The sequence below is a fragment of the Canis aureus genome, chromosome 20 (genome assembly GCF_053574225.1).
Source record: "Canis aureus isolate CA01 chromosome 20, VMU_Caureus_v.1.0, whole genome shotgun sequence".
Classification (NCBI taxonomy): Eukaryota; Metazoa; Chordata; class Mammalia; order Carnivora; family Canidae; genus Canis; species Canis aureus.
Window position 1 is genome coordinate 18,591,995 of NC_135630.1, and position 17,382 is coordinate 18,609,376.

General features: G+C 34.5%; 1 protein-coding gene across 21 annotated transcripts in view; it reads right to left on the reverse strand.

Moving 5' to 3' along the window:
- LARP1B (La ribonucleoprotein 1B) overlaps positions 1-17,382 on the reverse strand; it is a 129,978-nt gene that overhangs the window by 83,235 nt on the left and 29,361 nt on the right. For 18 of the 21 annotated variants that reach the window (XR_013358810.1, XR_013358811.1, XR_013358813.1 and 15 more), the window contains 4 exons: positions 14,902-15,076; positions 9,848-10,020; positions 4,560-4,637; positions 1,562-1,927 (listed from right to left, as the gene is read on the reverse strand). Coding sequence is in view for 16 of the 21 variants with exons in the window: in XM_077861065.1 (XP_077717191.1) it covers positions 1,562-1,927; positions 4,560-4,637; positions 9,848-10,020; positions 14,902-15,076 (792 nt within the window). In the remaining 5 variants the exon portion in view is untranslated. Of the gene's footprint in view, positions 1-1,561; positions 1,928-4,559; positions 4,638-9,847; positions 10,021-13,327; positions 14,326-14,901; positions 15,077-17,382 lie in introns of those variants that run through there. The other 3 variants (XM_077861060.1, XM_077861061.1, XM_077861073.1) reach the window with 2 other exon arrangements.

Consider the following 17,382-nt stretch of genomic DNA (forward strand, 5'->3'; position numbering starts at 1 on the left):
TGTCTACACTTCAGTGAAAGCAAATAAAGAATCACCTACAAATGTTTCTCAAGATGGCCTGAAAGTTATTAGGAGCTCAAAGAATTTCCCCACAGAAGCAATATTATCAACAGTGGTTAGATTTTCTTTGGTTAGTTCATAATGTTTAATCCATAATCCATTTATCCATTTAACAAATATGAACTGAGCACTACTGTGCCAGGAACTGTTGTAGCACTAGAGATAGAATAGTGTACAAAATAAGACAAAAATTCCCATCTTAATAGATCTTATATCCGTGTGATCAAAACAGAAAAGTGCAATATACAGAAAGGTAGATAGTGAAGAACAAAGCAGGGTAGAGAGAGAGGAATGGAGAGAGTGTAACTTTAACCTACTATTTAATTTATTTCTAGCTCTTTCTGTTCCAAAAAGATTTAAGTTAGAGATTACTTAGAGAACCTAAGTATCACAAATAAAATAACAATGCTTAGACAAGGAAAGACTTTAAACCAAGAAACTATAAAAACACACTTCCTTTTCATAGCAGCAGACAGAGAGAACTCTTCAGGCTCCTAAGTCACAGAAAAGTTACAATAACCTGAGGCATCGTCTCCAAAAAAGCAATGGCTAGAGAAGGGAAGAGGATGAATGCACTGATAGAAGTTCCAGAAAGAAGAAGAAATGAAGAGCCAAGAAGGAAAGCACACTTCTTGTTAAGGACATGAACCTCCATGGACTGCCACTTTCTTCTATTCAATCACTAGTTGACAGTGATTTCTTCCTACAAACTGTAACTATTTCTGACCAAGATCTCTCTTTTATTTGGCATAGTATAGTTACACAACTTACCCATTATTCTATCCCCCAAACAAATATTTAACTTTTTTAATGTCAGAAAAGGAACCCTTTAATTCCTATCTTTATCATTAAAATTCCTATGAAAGGAATGCAGAGTGTCAGTAGACTACTCTGGTTCTTATATATTTTACCTTAATAAAATATCAGAATGTGGGGTGAAATTCAAGAAGATAAAAAATTGGAACAAGGTTTCAAAGAGCACCCCTAATACAAAAAGGGTGCTTGTACAAGCAGAGACAATCAGCTACTTTAATCTGCTATCCTTTGTCCACAACCAGTTCCACTACCATTAAACAGTACCATAGACTAAGGAGAGAATGATGAAAGGGAGCAACAAAAGTAAACCTTCTCTAAAGCCCTGCTCATTTAGCTGGGGTGATAATAGGCCAAGGTAAGAAATGAGCATATAAACTAAGCTTGTCCATAACTTCAGATTTTTTCCTTCTTATATGAAATAGCCTCCTTATTGTTTTTCACTTGAAAAAAGGCTTTTAGTCAGTGAGTGCTAATTTTTTTGAAATTAAAGTACTCATTTCACTGTCATTTTAATAAAATTATTTCTCAGGTTATGACTATCAGATATATTCTGGGAATTTTTCAACATTTTATTTATTCATATTCAAATATAATAAAATAAAAGCTTCAAATTCAGGAAAATGCAGGGAACCAACATATATTTTAAAAACTGGTATCAGCAGAAATGTTAGCCACAAAAAATTACCTTTATGGCTGTGTGTTTGTTTTCATCTTCTCCCATCCATAGATCCTGTTCATAGTAATATAAGCCATCATTAATGACTTTAGCAAGTTCAGATGTAATTTTTGCCCGAGACATGTGGTTGCCTGTTCGATCTCCTCCAGGATGTTTTCTCATGTAAGGTGGTGTCTGAGTGACAATTAAAATCTTGTTTAAATCCTGGTCATCAATTTCATAATCTGAATCATTATCAGACCAATCCGTAAATGTGTTTTTTCGTCCTTCTATTTGCTCTATCTCTTCATCAAATAAAAAATCAAGCTCTTCTTGCTCTTGCTCATCTGAAGGATACAGCTGATTTGATGCCTCTTCAGGTAGAGATGATGATTCCTGATGGAAGAAAAATGGCATTTTACTTATAAACAAACATTTCTGTCACTTTAAAAATAAACATCACATAATAATGTTACAAATTAGTATTATAAAGCCTGTAAGCCCAGCGACTAGTTAGCAGGCAAATTATGAAAGAAAATCAAGACAGTATTGTTCTGACCCACTAAATGCAAAGAATTTGCTAAACACTTAAGCTTAGCTAAACAAAAAACACAAAATTGAGTAAAAGGAGGATTAAAGAAAGACTCCTTTAAAATTAGAATGGTGGGATGCTGAGGTGGCTCAGCGGTTAGGCATCTGCTTTTGGCTCAGGGCTTGATCCCGCGGTCCTGGGATTGAGTCCCACATTGGGCTCCTTGCATGGAGCCTGCTTCTCCCTCTGCCTCTGTCTCTGCCTGCCTCTCTCTAGGTCTCTCATGAATGAATAAATAAATAAATAAAATCTTTAAAAAATAAAATTAGAATGGTGCCTAAGTCCATCCATTTTAGCAGACCAACTCATCTTACAGATGAGGGGGAAAAAGGCTTAGAGATATGAAATTAATTTGTCCACAATTTCTGAATTAGTCAGAACTAGAACAATCAAGGTTTTCTGACTTCCAAATTCAATAATCTTCCTAGTCTGAATCCTCGCAATTATATTAATGCCATTAGCTAGGTTTCCAATAGCTAATCCCTCTGCCCAATCTTCACCCTCACTTACTGTGGCCTGGTTTTCCTATTAAATTTACCCTAACCTGCACTAAACTGTTGAACTTGACCCTTCCTGAAAAGATTAAAATTGCTTCCTATTAGATGACATAACAAGTCCAAAACATTAGATCCTAGATCTTCTAAAATCCAACCTAGTCTAGATTTACAAAATTCTTAACACAAAAAAAGACTTCTCACTGTCATTTTCCAAGGCCATTCTTTGACCAGTCCTTATCCTTCAGCAAATGCTAACTCTCTTCTGCCTAGAATAAAACAATCCCTCTCTCTCAGAATTTCTATTAATGCAGCATATAGTCATTCAGCCAATAATTATCTGGGTCCTCACTGTGAGCCAAGTACTGTTCAAGGAAAGGATATACAATAATAACTAGTAACTGCCCAGACAGAGCTAATACTCTAGTAACTGGAAGACAGTCCATGATGCTTTTACTTAAAAAAAAAAAAAAAATAGTTTTAACACATTATGAATATATTTAAAAACAAAAACTATATACCTTTGTATTCACATTTGCAAGGGCATGAAAAAAGTCTGAGAATAAACACTGAACTGTTAATAATGGTAAACCTTGGACAGAGTCTCTTTTTACTTTATATCAGTTATATTTAAATTTGTTTCAAACAAAAATTTTTCACTCATGAGGAAGAGACAAGAGATTTGAGGTTGAAGAGGACTTAACTGAGCATACTTATAGTAATGATTCACAGTAAAGAAAAGAATAAATTCATATCAATATAAAAACAAGTATTATACCATCAGAAAAATCAGAAATTGTTCTGACTTTCTGGAAGGTAGAAAGCCAATGGGATTGGACTGATAATGAATAAGGCTAAAGGAAACAGCAACTTTGAATCCATATAAAGACAGACACTTGTTCCACTGAAGTCCTAGAAAGTTCTGAGATGGTAAGCAAAATGAGCAGGAACAGACTATGTGACAGCCATTAAAATGGATATTTGAGAAACCAACTATAGAATATAGCTAGAACAGTCCATCCAACACCCTTATCTGAGAATATGAAGTTATAAAATCTGCTCCTGACTTAAAGTCCAAGAATTGCTTTCTAAACAAAGATTTGCTAAGAGAATGTTCATGGAAAGAAGCTGAACAAATCCCAGTATTATTCTAAACTTCTAGAACAGGGTTGTGGGGAAAATGATAAGATAATTTTACCAATGAATATAGTACACTAAGGAATTCCATCTCCCAGAGAAAAGTACTGATTTTATCAATTCTGGAGATCCAGAACTAGCATGACTATTCTCTGCCAAGGTCTAGAAGTCTAACAGGACTTTTACTCTTAACCAAAAGTGTGCACAATCACACCTCACATTCAGGAGAAAAGCTGTCTGGATGAGCAGATCTTCAAGGCCACAAAAGAAGTCCATACCAATTTATCAGTAACTAATATGAACCATCAACTAAAGATCACCACATATTAAGAAATAATCATAACCCTAAAAGAGGACTCAAAAAAAGGTGGAAATATCATAATACAGAATCTATTTTAAGTTTCCAACTCCAGAAAAACAGTAGCCAGATGATAAATCAAACATCAGATAAAAAATACCAAAACTTGGAAAAAAAAAAAGAAAGAAACATAAGTTTTCCCCAAATAAAGGACATGAATATTCAACACAGTAAATAAAAACAAACCAACTCGAGTATATCATCTGAAATTTTAAGAGTGGGGATGAAGAAATAATCTTAAAACCTCAACAACAATAAAATCACCTGATACAAAAAAATCTAAAGGGACGAAATTTCACAAGAAAAAACTGACCAAGGAAACAGTGGAAAAAGCTTTTAAATTTCTAAAACTATCTCTGAACAGCTATACCCACTCCAGAATGTATATTTTTAAATGATCATTGTTTTTAATAAGTATGTTAGCAATGTTGTCATTAAGTAACCTACCTTAGCAGGTATCACTGAAATATCTAGGCCCCCAGAACCTACAGTCAAGTCAGCTTTCCTCCAAGCCAGATCTTTACTCTGTAATAGCAGAATACATTTCAGATCTTACTAATGGCACCAACAATCTTTGGCCATAAAACTGAAGGTCCTAGATTTTATATGATTCTCTTTCCACTATTAAAACCAGATGCAAAAAACAAAAACAAAAACAAAAAACAGATGCCGGGCAGCCCAGGTGGCTCAGCGGTTTGGCCCTGCCTTTGGCCCAGGGTGTGATCCTGGAGACCTGGGATCAAGTCCCACATTGGGCTCCCTGCATGGAGCCTGCTTCTCCCTCTGTCTGTGTCTCTGCCTCTATCTCTCATGAATAAACAAACAGAATATAAATATGTAAGTAAATAAATACATATATACATACATACATACCAGATGTCATTAGCAATTTTCTGGCCCTATATATCGGAATCCAATATCTACCCTTCCAAAAACTCTTTTTTTCTAATTGAGTCAAAGATGCTATTAATTTTAACAGGAATCATTATTTTGTTTTTAAAAATCAGAACAATTTTGCTTTATTAATTAGCACACTCCCTGATTTAAGCCCCTTTAGAAAAAGAAATCAGTTTTGGAGAATTTTAAGTTGCTTGGCACCCAACTAGTCTTTGTATTAATTTCTGGTACTTCGTAACTTTCCTTTGCCAGCTCCTGTAAGAAAGAGAAAATATTTCTTTTTTTTTATTTGAGAATAGTTGATACACAACGCTGCATTAGTTTCAGGTGTACAACATATCAATTCAACTAAGCTTTATGTTATGCTGTGCTCACAAGTGTAGCAACCATCTGTCACCATAAAATGCTCTTACAATATCATTGGCTACATTCTCTATGTTGTATCTTTTATTAATATGATTTATTCATTCCATAACTGGAAGCCTTTATCTCCCTCTCCCTTCACCCATTTTGTCTATATCCCCTCATCCTCTGCCCTTCTGGGAAACATCAGTTTGTTCTCTGTATTTACAGGTCTGAGTCTGCTTTTTTTTTTCACTTTTTTATTTTGTTTTTTAGATTCCACCTGAGTGAAATCCAATAGTATTTGCCTTTTTCAGTTTGACTTATTTAACTTAGCGTAATATCCCCAGATCCAAATGTCACAAATGACACGATCTCCATCCTGTTTTATGGCTAGTATTCCATTATATATGCATACCCTATCCTCCCTATCTATTCATCTATCAATGGACACTTAGGTTGCTTCCATATCTTGCCTATTGTAAATAATACTGCAATAAACATTAGCATGTCTTTTTGAATTAATACTTTCATTTTCTAAATTTTTTTTAATTTTTTATTTATTTATGATAGTCACACAGAGAGAGAGAGAGAGAGAGAGGCAGAGACACAGGCAGAGGGAGAAGCAGGCTCCATGCACCGGGAGCCCGACGTGGGATTCGATCCCAGGTCTCCAGGATCGCGCCCTGGGCCAAAGGCAGGCGCCAAACCACTGCGCCACCCAGGGATCCCAATACTTTCATTTTCTTTGGGTAAATACTCAATAGTGGAATACCTGATCATATGGTAATTTTGATTTTTAAACTTTTTAAGGAAATTCCATACCATCTTCTGTGGCTGTATCAATTTATTCCCCTACCAACAGTATATAAAGTAGGAACCATTATTTTAAAAGAAATATTGAAATGTGGAGTTTTTCTAATGTGAAGGAAAACACAGAGATCTTGGAATAAATACAATACTATACAATCTTTGTCAATGATCCAGGACACTATCCTTTTGTTTTGTTTTTGTCAGGACATGGTCCTTATCCTCCCTAGCTATACAGCGATGTTATTTGCCATGATAAATATAGAAACTAAGTTCTTTAGAAAATCTTATTTGGAGAAAGCTGCTTTAGGTTTTTAAAAACTTATTTTATTATAATAAATTTATTTTTTATTGATGTTCAATCTGCCAACATACAGAATAACACCCAGTGCTCATGCCGTCAAGTGCCCACTTCAGTGCCCGCCACCCAGGCACCCCTACCCGCCGCCCTCGTCCCCTTCCACCACCCCTAGTTCGTTTCCCAGAATTAGGAGTCTTCCATGTTCTGTCTCCCTTTCTGATATTTCCACTTATTTTTTCTCCTTTCCCCTTTATTCCCTTTCACTATTTTTTATATTCCCCAAATGAATGAGACCATACAATGTTTGTCCTTCTCCGATTGACTTATTTACTCAGCATAATACCCTCCAGTTCCATCCACGTTGAAGCAAATGGTGGGTATTTGTCATTTCTAATGGCTGAGTAATATTCCATTGTATACATAGACCACATCTTCTTTATCCAGTCATCTTTCGATGGACACCGAGGCTCCTTCCACAGTTTGGCTATTGTGGACATTGCTGCTAGAAACATCGGGGTGCAGGTGTCCAGGTGTTTCATTGCATCTGTATCTTTGGGGTAAATCCCCAACAGTGCAATTGCTGGGTCGTAGGGCAGGTCTATTTTTAACTCTTTGAGGAACCTCCACACAGTTTTCCAGAGTGGCTGCACCAGGTCACATTCCCACCAACAGTGTAAGAGGGTTCCCTTTTCTCCGCATCCTCTCCAACATTTGTGGTTTCCTGCCTTGTTAATTTTCCCCATTCCCACTGGTGTGAAGTGGTATCTCATTGTGGTTTTGATTTGTATTTCCCTGATGGCAAGTCACACAGAGCATTTCCTCATGTGCGTGTTGGCCATGTCTATGTCTTCCTCTGTGAGATTTCTGTTCATGTCTTTTGCCCATTTCATGATTGGATTGTTTGTTTCTTTGCTGTTGAGTTTAATAAGTTCTTTATAGATATTGGAAACTAGCCCTTTATCTGATACGTCATTTGCAAATATCTTCTCCCATTCTGTAGGTTGTCTTTGACTTTCGTTGATTGTATCCTTTGCTGTGCAGAAGCTTCTTATCTTGATGAAGTCCCAATAGTTGATTCTTGCTTTTGTTTCATTTGCCTTCGTGGATGTATCTTGCAAGAAGTTACTGTGGCTGAGTTCAAAAAGGGTGTTGCCTGTGTTTTCCTCTAGGATTTTGATGGAATCTTGTCTCACGTTTAGATCTTTCATCCATTTTGAGTTTATCTTTGTGTATGGTGCAAGAGAGTGGGCTAGTTTCATTCTTCTGCATGTGGATGTCCAATTTTCCCAGCACCATTTATTGAAGAGACTGTCTTTCTTCCAGTGGATAGTCTTTCCTCCTTTGTCAAATATTAGTTGACCATAAAGTTGAGGGTCCACTTCTGGATTCTCTATTCTGTTCCATTGACCTATGTGTCTGTTTTTGTGCCAGTACCACACTGTCTTGATGACCACAGCTTTGTAGTACAACCTGAAATCTGGCATTGTGATGCCCCCAGCTATGGTTTTCTTTTTTAAAATTCCCCTGGCTATTCGGGGTCTTTTCTGATTCCACACAAATCTTAAAATAATTTGTTCTAACTCTCTGAAGAAAGTCCATGGTATTTTGATAGGGATTGCATCAAACGTGTAAATTGCCCTCGGTAACATTGACATTTTCACAATATTAATTCTGCCAATCCATGAGCATGGAATATTTTTCCATCTCTTTGTGTCTTCCTCAATTTCTTTCAGAAGTGTTCTATAGTTTTTAGGGTATAGATCCTTAAAAAGACTTATTTATTTTTATTTTTAAATTTTTTAGAGAGAGAGAGCATAAGTGGGGGAGGAATGGGGAGGGAGCATGAGGGAAGTGAAGATAATCTCAAGCAGACTCTGTGCTGAGTCCCACATGGGGCTGGATCTGGCCACCCTGAGATCATGACTTAAGCCAAAACCAAGAGTTGGACACTTACCCATTGAACCACCCAGATGTCCCCTCCTAAAGGGGGTAAAAATAATAAGAACCACCTCTTTTAACATTTAAATACAACATGCTTAGCCACCATTGCTAATTAAAATTTGATTTTAGGGTTTTGATTAGGGTCTTCCAAACTCAGCATTCCTGACCTGTTAGACATGATAATTCTTTGTTTTGGGGAAAGGGGGGTGCACTGTAGGATGTTTAGCAGGATCTTTGGCCTCCACTCACAAAATGCAATAGCACTCCCCCAGTTTTAACAACCAAAAATGTTTCCAGACATTGCCAAATACCCCAATGAAGCAAAATTTCATCACTCCATTCCTCCAGTAGAGAATCACTCTTAAATCCCTTCATGCTTCCCTTCTTCATGCTGTGATGGTAAGGATAAAGAGCCTTATTTATAATATTCTTCAATCTGATAGTCTTCTTTATCCTTCCCAATTCCAAGTCCTATTATTTTCAGTGACCTTACCTTCTCCTTACAGAGCTTACTTTCAATATTTGAATCATTGGAGTACCACTCTTTCTGCATTTATTTGTGGTAAACTTTTTACTTTGAGCTAATAGTACATTCATATACAGTTGCAACAAACAGAAAACTTACAATTTTTTTTACCCTGTTTCTCTCAATAGTAACATCTTAAAGTATATAGCACAATATTACAAACATATACACTGAAATGTAAAATAACCCATTAATCTTACTGAAATCTCCCACTACTCGTACTTATTTTATTTATGGTTTAGATCAGAGCAATTTTTAGCACTTTTGAAATTTTGTGTATCCAAACATGAGTCAAAAATACAGCAGTTCTGCCATCAAGAATCTCTCCTGTGGTTTCATAACATCTCACTCCCTCATGCACTCTTAAGAAATCAATTTTTTCCTTTCTCAGCATACACAAAAATCACCAAAACACATATATACCTGATTTGTACCCTTTATAAATAATAAGGTCACAAATAATAACAAACTGGTAATACAAATTCACAATTTATAAAGATTATCAGCTTTAAAAAATTTGAATTTAGTTACAAGTAAAAAGACCATGTCAAAATATTCTTAAATCATTTTTTTTTAAGATTTTATTTATTCATGAGAGACATGCAGAGAGGCAGAGACACAGGCAGAGGGAGAAGCAGGCTCCATGCAAGGAGCCCGATGTGCGATTCAAACCCAGGAATCTGGGATCACTCCCTGAGCCAAAGGCAGGCGCCCAACCACTGAGCCACTCAGGCGTCCCAAGATAAATTTTTTAACTTATTTTCAACTACTGAGTAAACTGTTTTTACTTATGGCCAATGGATCCAATTTTTACAATTTTTTAAACTTTTCCAAATTGTATATATTTACTTGACAAACAAAATACACTGGCCTTACTACAGGAATGTACTACACTTCACTTGGTTTATAACAATTTACCTTCAATTTCACTGGAGATGGACGATGTCTCTTTTTTACTTCTATCCAAGGTTCTGAGTCCAAGTCAGGCAAACTAGTAGACAAACCTCTAGACATTGCTTGAAGATTACTTGTTTCAGTATTTTTCTTTGGGTTCAGCAGACTTCCAATTCTTGGAGAATTTGGGGCAGATTCTAAAATTTTAAGTTAGTACTTAGTTAAAACAATGGTTTTCTTACTGATAAAATACTTCATTTTCTTTACTTGGGCTTGATTTTTTTTTTCCAACAAAAACATGATCAATCAAATCTCAATTACAATTTTTCCAAAGACTTTCAAACCTGAAAAGATGTAATGTAAGATGTATCTGAGGGAAGCCAATGAATAATAGATAAAAGAAATGTCACCAACTCTTACACAGATCACATTCATTTAAACTTCTTAAGCATATCAATTGAGTCACTCACTGTGATAATACATCTAATTTGGGAGTTAATTCCCTGTGAAACCTTAAAATCTATCAATTATAATGAAATTACGGAATCTCAAACACTATTAAGCCATAGAGTAAATGCATATTTTATTCAAGGCAGTATCAGTCCTTTACTGTTCTGTTATAATCTATAGTAAGGCAGTCATTATTCATAATTTTCTTATTTCCTTTGCTTAAAGAGTTTTACCTAAATGCAATGTACCCACTTAGCTCATATTGGATACTATAAAGAACAGAATGTCACATTATTAAACTGCACTGCCCTGGGCACCTGGGTGTCTCAGTCATTTAAGGGTCTGTCTCCCTTCAGCTCAGGTCAGGAATTCCACATCAGGCTCCCTGCCCAGTGGGGAGTCTGCTTCTCTCTCTACCCCTCCCCCCATGCTCCTTCTGTCTCTCTCAAAAAATAAAAACCTTTAATAAAACAATTTACATTGCCCTGGCCATAAAATTTAAAACATTTTTTAAAACTCTGATGGAATTAAAAATGCTTTTCTCCACACTATATAATCAAAATAAATGCATGCTCTATAAATAAAATCCTAATCACTTTAAAATTTTTTTAAAAGTCAAAAGAATACTTATTTTAAGTTATAATGCAATATGTACTTCCTTTGGACAAAATGTTTTAAGTACAAATTAATACTCTAAAATTCTAAACATCATTTAATTTAGTCCCGAAAGTCAGTTACTTGAAAATATTGCAAAGGTTGAATATTACATATAGAAAGCTGATATAAATCAACAGAAACAATTCTTTTATTTACTAAATGAAAATGGAAAGGCACATTCCAGGAGTTTGGGTTTGAGAAGAATATTCCAAGATTTTACTCTCATCTACTACATGCTAGAATCAAATAAGTTATTATCCTCTCCATGAACACAGTTAGATCCAGGATTCAAATATCAAATGACTATATTACTTTTTTTAAGAATACATTGCTTCGTAACAGAAAAGACTCTAAAACTGCATTGTCCAGTATGTAGCCACTGGTCATATGGAGTTAATGAGCACTTGAAACAGGAGTAGTCCTAACGTGTGCTAGTAAGTGTAAGTAAGATACATATCAGATTTCAAAAAAATCTAAAAATATAAAATGGATCTTTTTTTATATTAATGTTAATTAATATAAAATTTTTATATTAATGTTACAATATTTGGGTATATTAAAATATTTTAAGTATCATTAAAATTAGTTTCATTTGTTTTATGACTTTTCAGGTTTTAAAATTATTAGGGTTACATGTGCAGCAAACATTGTATTTTTATTGGACATTGCAGCTTACAACTTTCTTAGTTAACAGTACATATATTATCAATTGATCCACAGAGGTAGTACCAGTGAAATGCTAGACTTGGGCTGCAAGTATTAATATTAAAGTTATAGGAATGGGAATACATTAAATAGCAGAAAACCCTATTTCTAATACTATAAATCACCTATGCTCATGCAGTAAAAATAGACTAAGAACCACCACCCTAACAAGTACGAGAATTAACTAAATTACTACGCATAGTTCACATATAAATTATAAGAACACCACCTGGCACATGGAAGGGAAAATCAGTTAACTACTATTTTTAACACAGAAATTTAATCTTTAAATGCTTACTTAAGTTTATTATATAATCATCTCTAAATACTCTCTAAGCTTGAAAGTTTCTATCATGAACTCAACAGTTTTACTATATCCACAACATGTGCTTATAAATTAAATGACATCAAAATACCAAAGAATTTGGGTAAGACAATAAAATTTAGAATAGTCTGAGTTTTTAAAAGGAAATATTCACCTTGTAATTACTTATAATTACCACATTATCTCTTTTCTTTTACAATGAAAAGACTTCAAACATTATGTGTACAAATTTTAAAGGTAATGGTAAAGCCCTAATCTTCCAAGAACAAATGAATATTACTTGGATGACTTGACATTAAACTTACAGATAAAAATTTAGATGCATACTTTGACACTTAAAGGTTCTAATTTGTGAAAACATAGAAAAAAGTTTATCTTTGCTGTTTTCATTAATTGAAAATTGTCAACATCACTCTCCAGAGGTAAATCACCATATATATTCCATGATTATCTATCTAATTTCACTTCTTTATCCACTGTGAAACCAGGTAATTATATAGATTGCTTTAAAAGGATTAAATACTTTATGTGTGGCACATTCAGGAATACTTCTGTAACTTTTCAAAGGAAATTCCACAGCTTATTCAAAAATCATTAAGGATCCTTCTACACATTTTTCAAAGAACCAAAAACAATACCAAAAAACCCCAAGATGGTCAGGTACCTCTCTCAATTTTGATGAATGAAATCCTTTTACTTAAAGAGTTGATACTATAATACTATATCCACAGAACTGTAAAACCTAAATTTTAAAATTAACATCTTACCATTCCCATAATCAACATTTTCTGGTGCATTGAGGTCCTCTGTTCAGTGCAAAGGTGAACTCATGTTACACAATTCAACCTCCATAGAGGGAAAAATAGACATTTTAATTTCTTTGATGAAAAAAAACAAAAATGTTTAAATATCTAACCATATAAATCCCTCATAAAATATACATCAATGGTTATGTTTTTGAAATTTAAAGTCTTCTCATCAGAGAGAGAGGATATAGATAAAATTTCTTTACCTAAAGGTACAGATAAACACCATCTACATTTCCTATTCCTACATCCATTTCAAATTTTTGGTGGCATAATTCTCTCTAATGAATTTAGGACCTAAGGCTTTCTCATCAGAGGATAACTATTAAGGGCAGAAATTCATGGAAAAGGCTGAATTTACGTATTTATTCCTATGGCGTAATGTGAATCTGTGTAATTCTACGAACATTCTTTCTATATACCTTCATTATCCATCTAATTACAGATCTATAATCTAAAGAACCTAAGAACTTTGACATTTAAATATACAGTGATTTGTTTTGATAATATGTATGAGATGTAAATGAGTGTATATTTAAAAAACACAAAATGTACAAGACATTGTGATTTTATTCTTGCAAATTTTATTAATAATGCATAAATGGTTAAATGAACAGGCATCACCAAGTTAACTGACCTACCTTAGCTAACCTGTGAAAAAAGTATTTTCTATTTTTATCTAACCCACCTAATGCCTGTTCATAAGCAGGTTAAAAATGTCATCTTGGACCCCAAATTTACACAAATAAATTAATCTAACTCATACAATCAGACATTAAGTCTTTAAGAAAACCTAAAAAATATCACTTTTCTTCAACTTTTAAAACATCTGCCCAAGTTGCTTGCTAAGGTTAGAGGCACAGAGGGCTGACAATCAAAGGAACACTAAATAAAAATATCTGTCAGACTGTCCATCGGTACTTTATTGATGGCAGGTCTCACGTCACGTACTGGTGTATAAAAAATATATTTTGAGGAGTTTAGAAAAAAAATAGTCTTGTTTATTTCTCAAATTTCTTATCCTTCAATGTCCACATTAACACATCATATAGTCCATGTGAAGTAAGATGACAATATGGGAGCTGTACACTGTACACTACACAGAAGAGCAAATCAAATAGCAAAGGACCTAACAATCTGGGAAATGCCACTCGTGCCTCTCTAGGTTTGCTTTATTGATTGGGACACAGGTACACAAGTCTGGAAGGATAAGACAGTATCTTGCAATATTCCCAGAATGATAATTAACTTTCCCACCATAAATAAAAGTAGCACATGCAGCTCAGGCTAATTACACACAAATGGGTGGCTCCTATAAAAACCACTGCAGTCCTCTGGTCTCTCTCCTCATCATCACAAAGGCGTTTATCTCCAGTGTAGTGGTGGCCCAACCTCCTCCACAAGGAGTCGGGAGTAGACATTCTTGCACGGCAGTAAGTCTGGTCGCTTTCATTTCTGCAGCACGATTTGTTCCAATGTTTATAATATTTCAGTGAGTCACCTATTCCTCTGCATATTCGATCAAATGACATCCAAGCATCAGTAGATCATCACCCTGACTGAAAAAAGTTTAAGCACACACATTTTTTTCCCAAGAGGGAATGTCTTAAAAATGATCCAGGAAAATAATTCTTAATATTAAAGCAGTTTTTGGAAATTCTAATCACCATGAATCCTTTAACCTATAATAACTTCATAACAGTACCCCAATGCTGCTTTTGAATATAGGTCATCCCATCTTTACGAGATTGAAGCACACTAGTAACAAAATTAAAGTCAGCCCCACCCTTGAGTCTTAAGACTTTTAAACTACTTTAGACTACACCAATCTTACAAGAGGAAACCGACACAACATATCTATAATCATCTAGGTAAAATTAAGATAGGTATAAATTCCACATATGACAAAGTACACAATTTAAGAATAGGGCAGAGCTTTACCCATAATTCTTAAATCACTTCGTAACTTATGGCTCTGAGGGGTGGGGGCAAAATGAATAGAATTTAGAGCATCAAAAGTCATTTAGTTATCTTTTAATTTTTCTATAGAATCTAAATAAACTTTTTTAAAGGATAGGCAAATTGGACAAAATAGCCCACCATTACACTGCTTGCTCTAGAAGAAAAGCTGTTACCTGTATGTGAACAAAAGGCTTGGCCTGGTACAAACTCTGGGCAATCAATCAGTTGAGAGAAGTCTGTTTGTGGCACACTACGTGGAGGAGGGCCTGGAATTGGCCACTTTTCTGGTTCTATCTTTTTTCTCATTTTCTCATCCACAATTTCCACTTCTGTGCTATCTTTCAGTGCCTATAAAGAGATATTTTGATCTATTAAAGAACTATCATTCAAAAAACTATAATTGTACATACTATACTTCTAATAACCTAAAAAAAATTTTAAATTGACAGTAGCAGAAATTATCACAGTAAATGTTTCAAAAATATCAATGAATTAATTACTTAGAACAAATCTCTAAAGCATTTGCCCCTGTGATAGGTAACAGATATCCTCATATAACATGCAACAGATAACTTGGTTTTCACAACAGAATAGGATTATTACATCAACTAGAAGCAAACTACTTTTACCATAATTTACTTCCAGTTTTATTCTCTCATATTTCCTTTTATCTTACCTTAATACCACCAAATAAAATTAACTCTATTTTAATAATTATCACCATTACTTAAAATACAAGAAATACACATACACATTCCTGACAATACCCTATAATGTACACAGAGAGGAAACTGAGGCTCAAATAGATAAAGGACCTTGATAAAAATCACAGACTGCATATGAGGCAATACTAGGACTCATATAATATACTGACCACCACTAAAACTCTTAGCCACTGGCTATAGTGCTTCGCAAAATAAATATGCTATAATTTAATGATAAAATAAAACTAGGAAAAAAAAAACCCTCAAAATAAGATTTATTGATCTGAATTCTACCTGAAATTCAAGGGTACTCACCTTTTAAGAATTAAATCAGGAAAAATATAAATATAAAAACTGAACATATATGTTATTTTATAAAAGTTAAAACTCACCATATTTTAGTGAAAGAACATATTATATGCATTACTTTTTACATGTGTATGCCCCCCTTAGTATTAGTATAGTACTCAGTTTGCAAGTTATATTTTCTGTAACTGGACAGTACTTTAAAATTATTAAAATTTATTTTTTCTTTTATTTTAAAGATTTTATTTGTTCATGAGAGACACAGAGAGAGGCAGAGACATAGTCAGAGGGAGAAGCAGGCTCCACGCAGGGAGCCTGATGTGGGACTCCATCCCGGGACTCCAGGATCACGCCCTGAGCCAAAGGCAGACGCTTAACCACAAAACCACCCAGGCATCCCTAAAAATTATTCTAAAACAAATTTGGATGGGAATCAGGATACTCTGAAAAAATAGTCTGAAATACGGAATAAAGGAATTAAGGAAGAAACCTATGATAAGGGGTTTGAATTGGTGATAGCTATAATTTTTCCTAATATATATTTTCCTGGTTTTATCTACTGAACATTCTAGAAACAATGACACCCTAGTAGCAAACCCTGGTATACCCAGGATCCAGATCCTCACCACAACATGAATGAATTTCAAAAACTACCAATGAAAAAGTCAGGAGACAGAAGAATCCCATTAACTCAAATGCATACAAATAAAACAGATAAAATTAATCTACGCTAATATAATCAGAAAAGTGGTTTGGGATGGAGCAGAGGGTTGCGGGAGGAGCAGGACCGACTGACTAGGAAGGGCCATTAAGGACGTTCTTAGAGTAATGGGCTAGATCTTTCTGAGGGTAGGCTTATACAATTTCGAAATTCAATGAACCTAAGACTCCTGCATTTTACATACACCTGAATTAAAAAAAAAAACACTTTGAAACTTTCCTATTGTTTTCAATTTTTCAGAACAGTGTTTGGAAAAAGAATGCCAATATGTTGATAGAATATGGAGCAAGTGAAACATTCAATGGTGGTACATTTAACTGGTTCAGTAATTTGGAAAAAATGTTTAGCAGTTATCTACAAAAACTGAGTGTATGTATGTATCCTATTACCCATGATTTCAAAGGAAAATAAGTGCATGTGACCATCAAAAAATATGTACAATAATGTTCACAACAGTACTACAGATTCAAACTGGAAAGAACCCATGTATCTATAAATAGCACCATGGAGAAGTATATTGTTTTATATTCATATAATGAAGTTCTGTCCCAACATGGATAATGAACAACTGTTACACACCAAAAACATGGATAAACCTCACAGAAGTGATAAGGACAAGTCAGATAGAGAAGAGTACACATACTGATTAGATGAAATTGAAAAACAAATGAAAGCTCTGAGGAGCAATTACCCTTGAGGAGAACAGTGGTACAGGCTAGGAGAGGGCAAAATGGAACTTTCTGGGACACTGTAAACGTTCTCTATCTTAATCTAGGAGGCAATTACACAACTATATACATTGAAAAAAGTCATCTGTGATCCTATAATTTCTAATATACAGTGTACAAATCATGTCTCAATGTAAAAAGAAATTGAGTGGGGGAAAAAAACCAAAGTTGTTTACATACGACTACTGAATAATC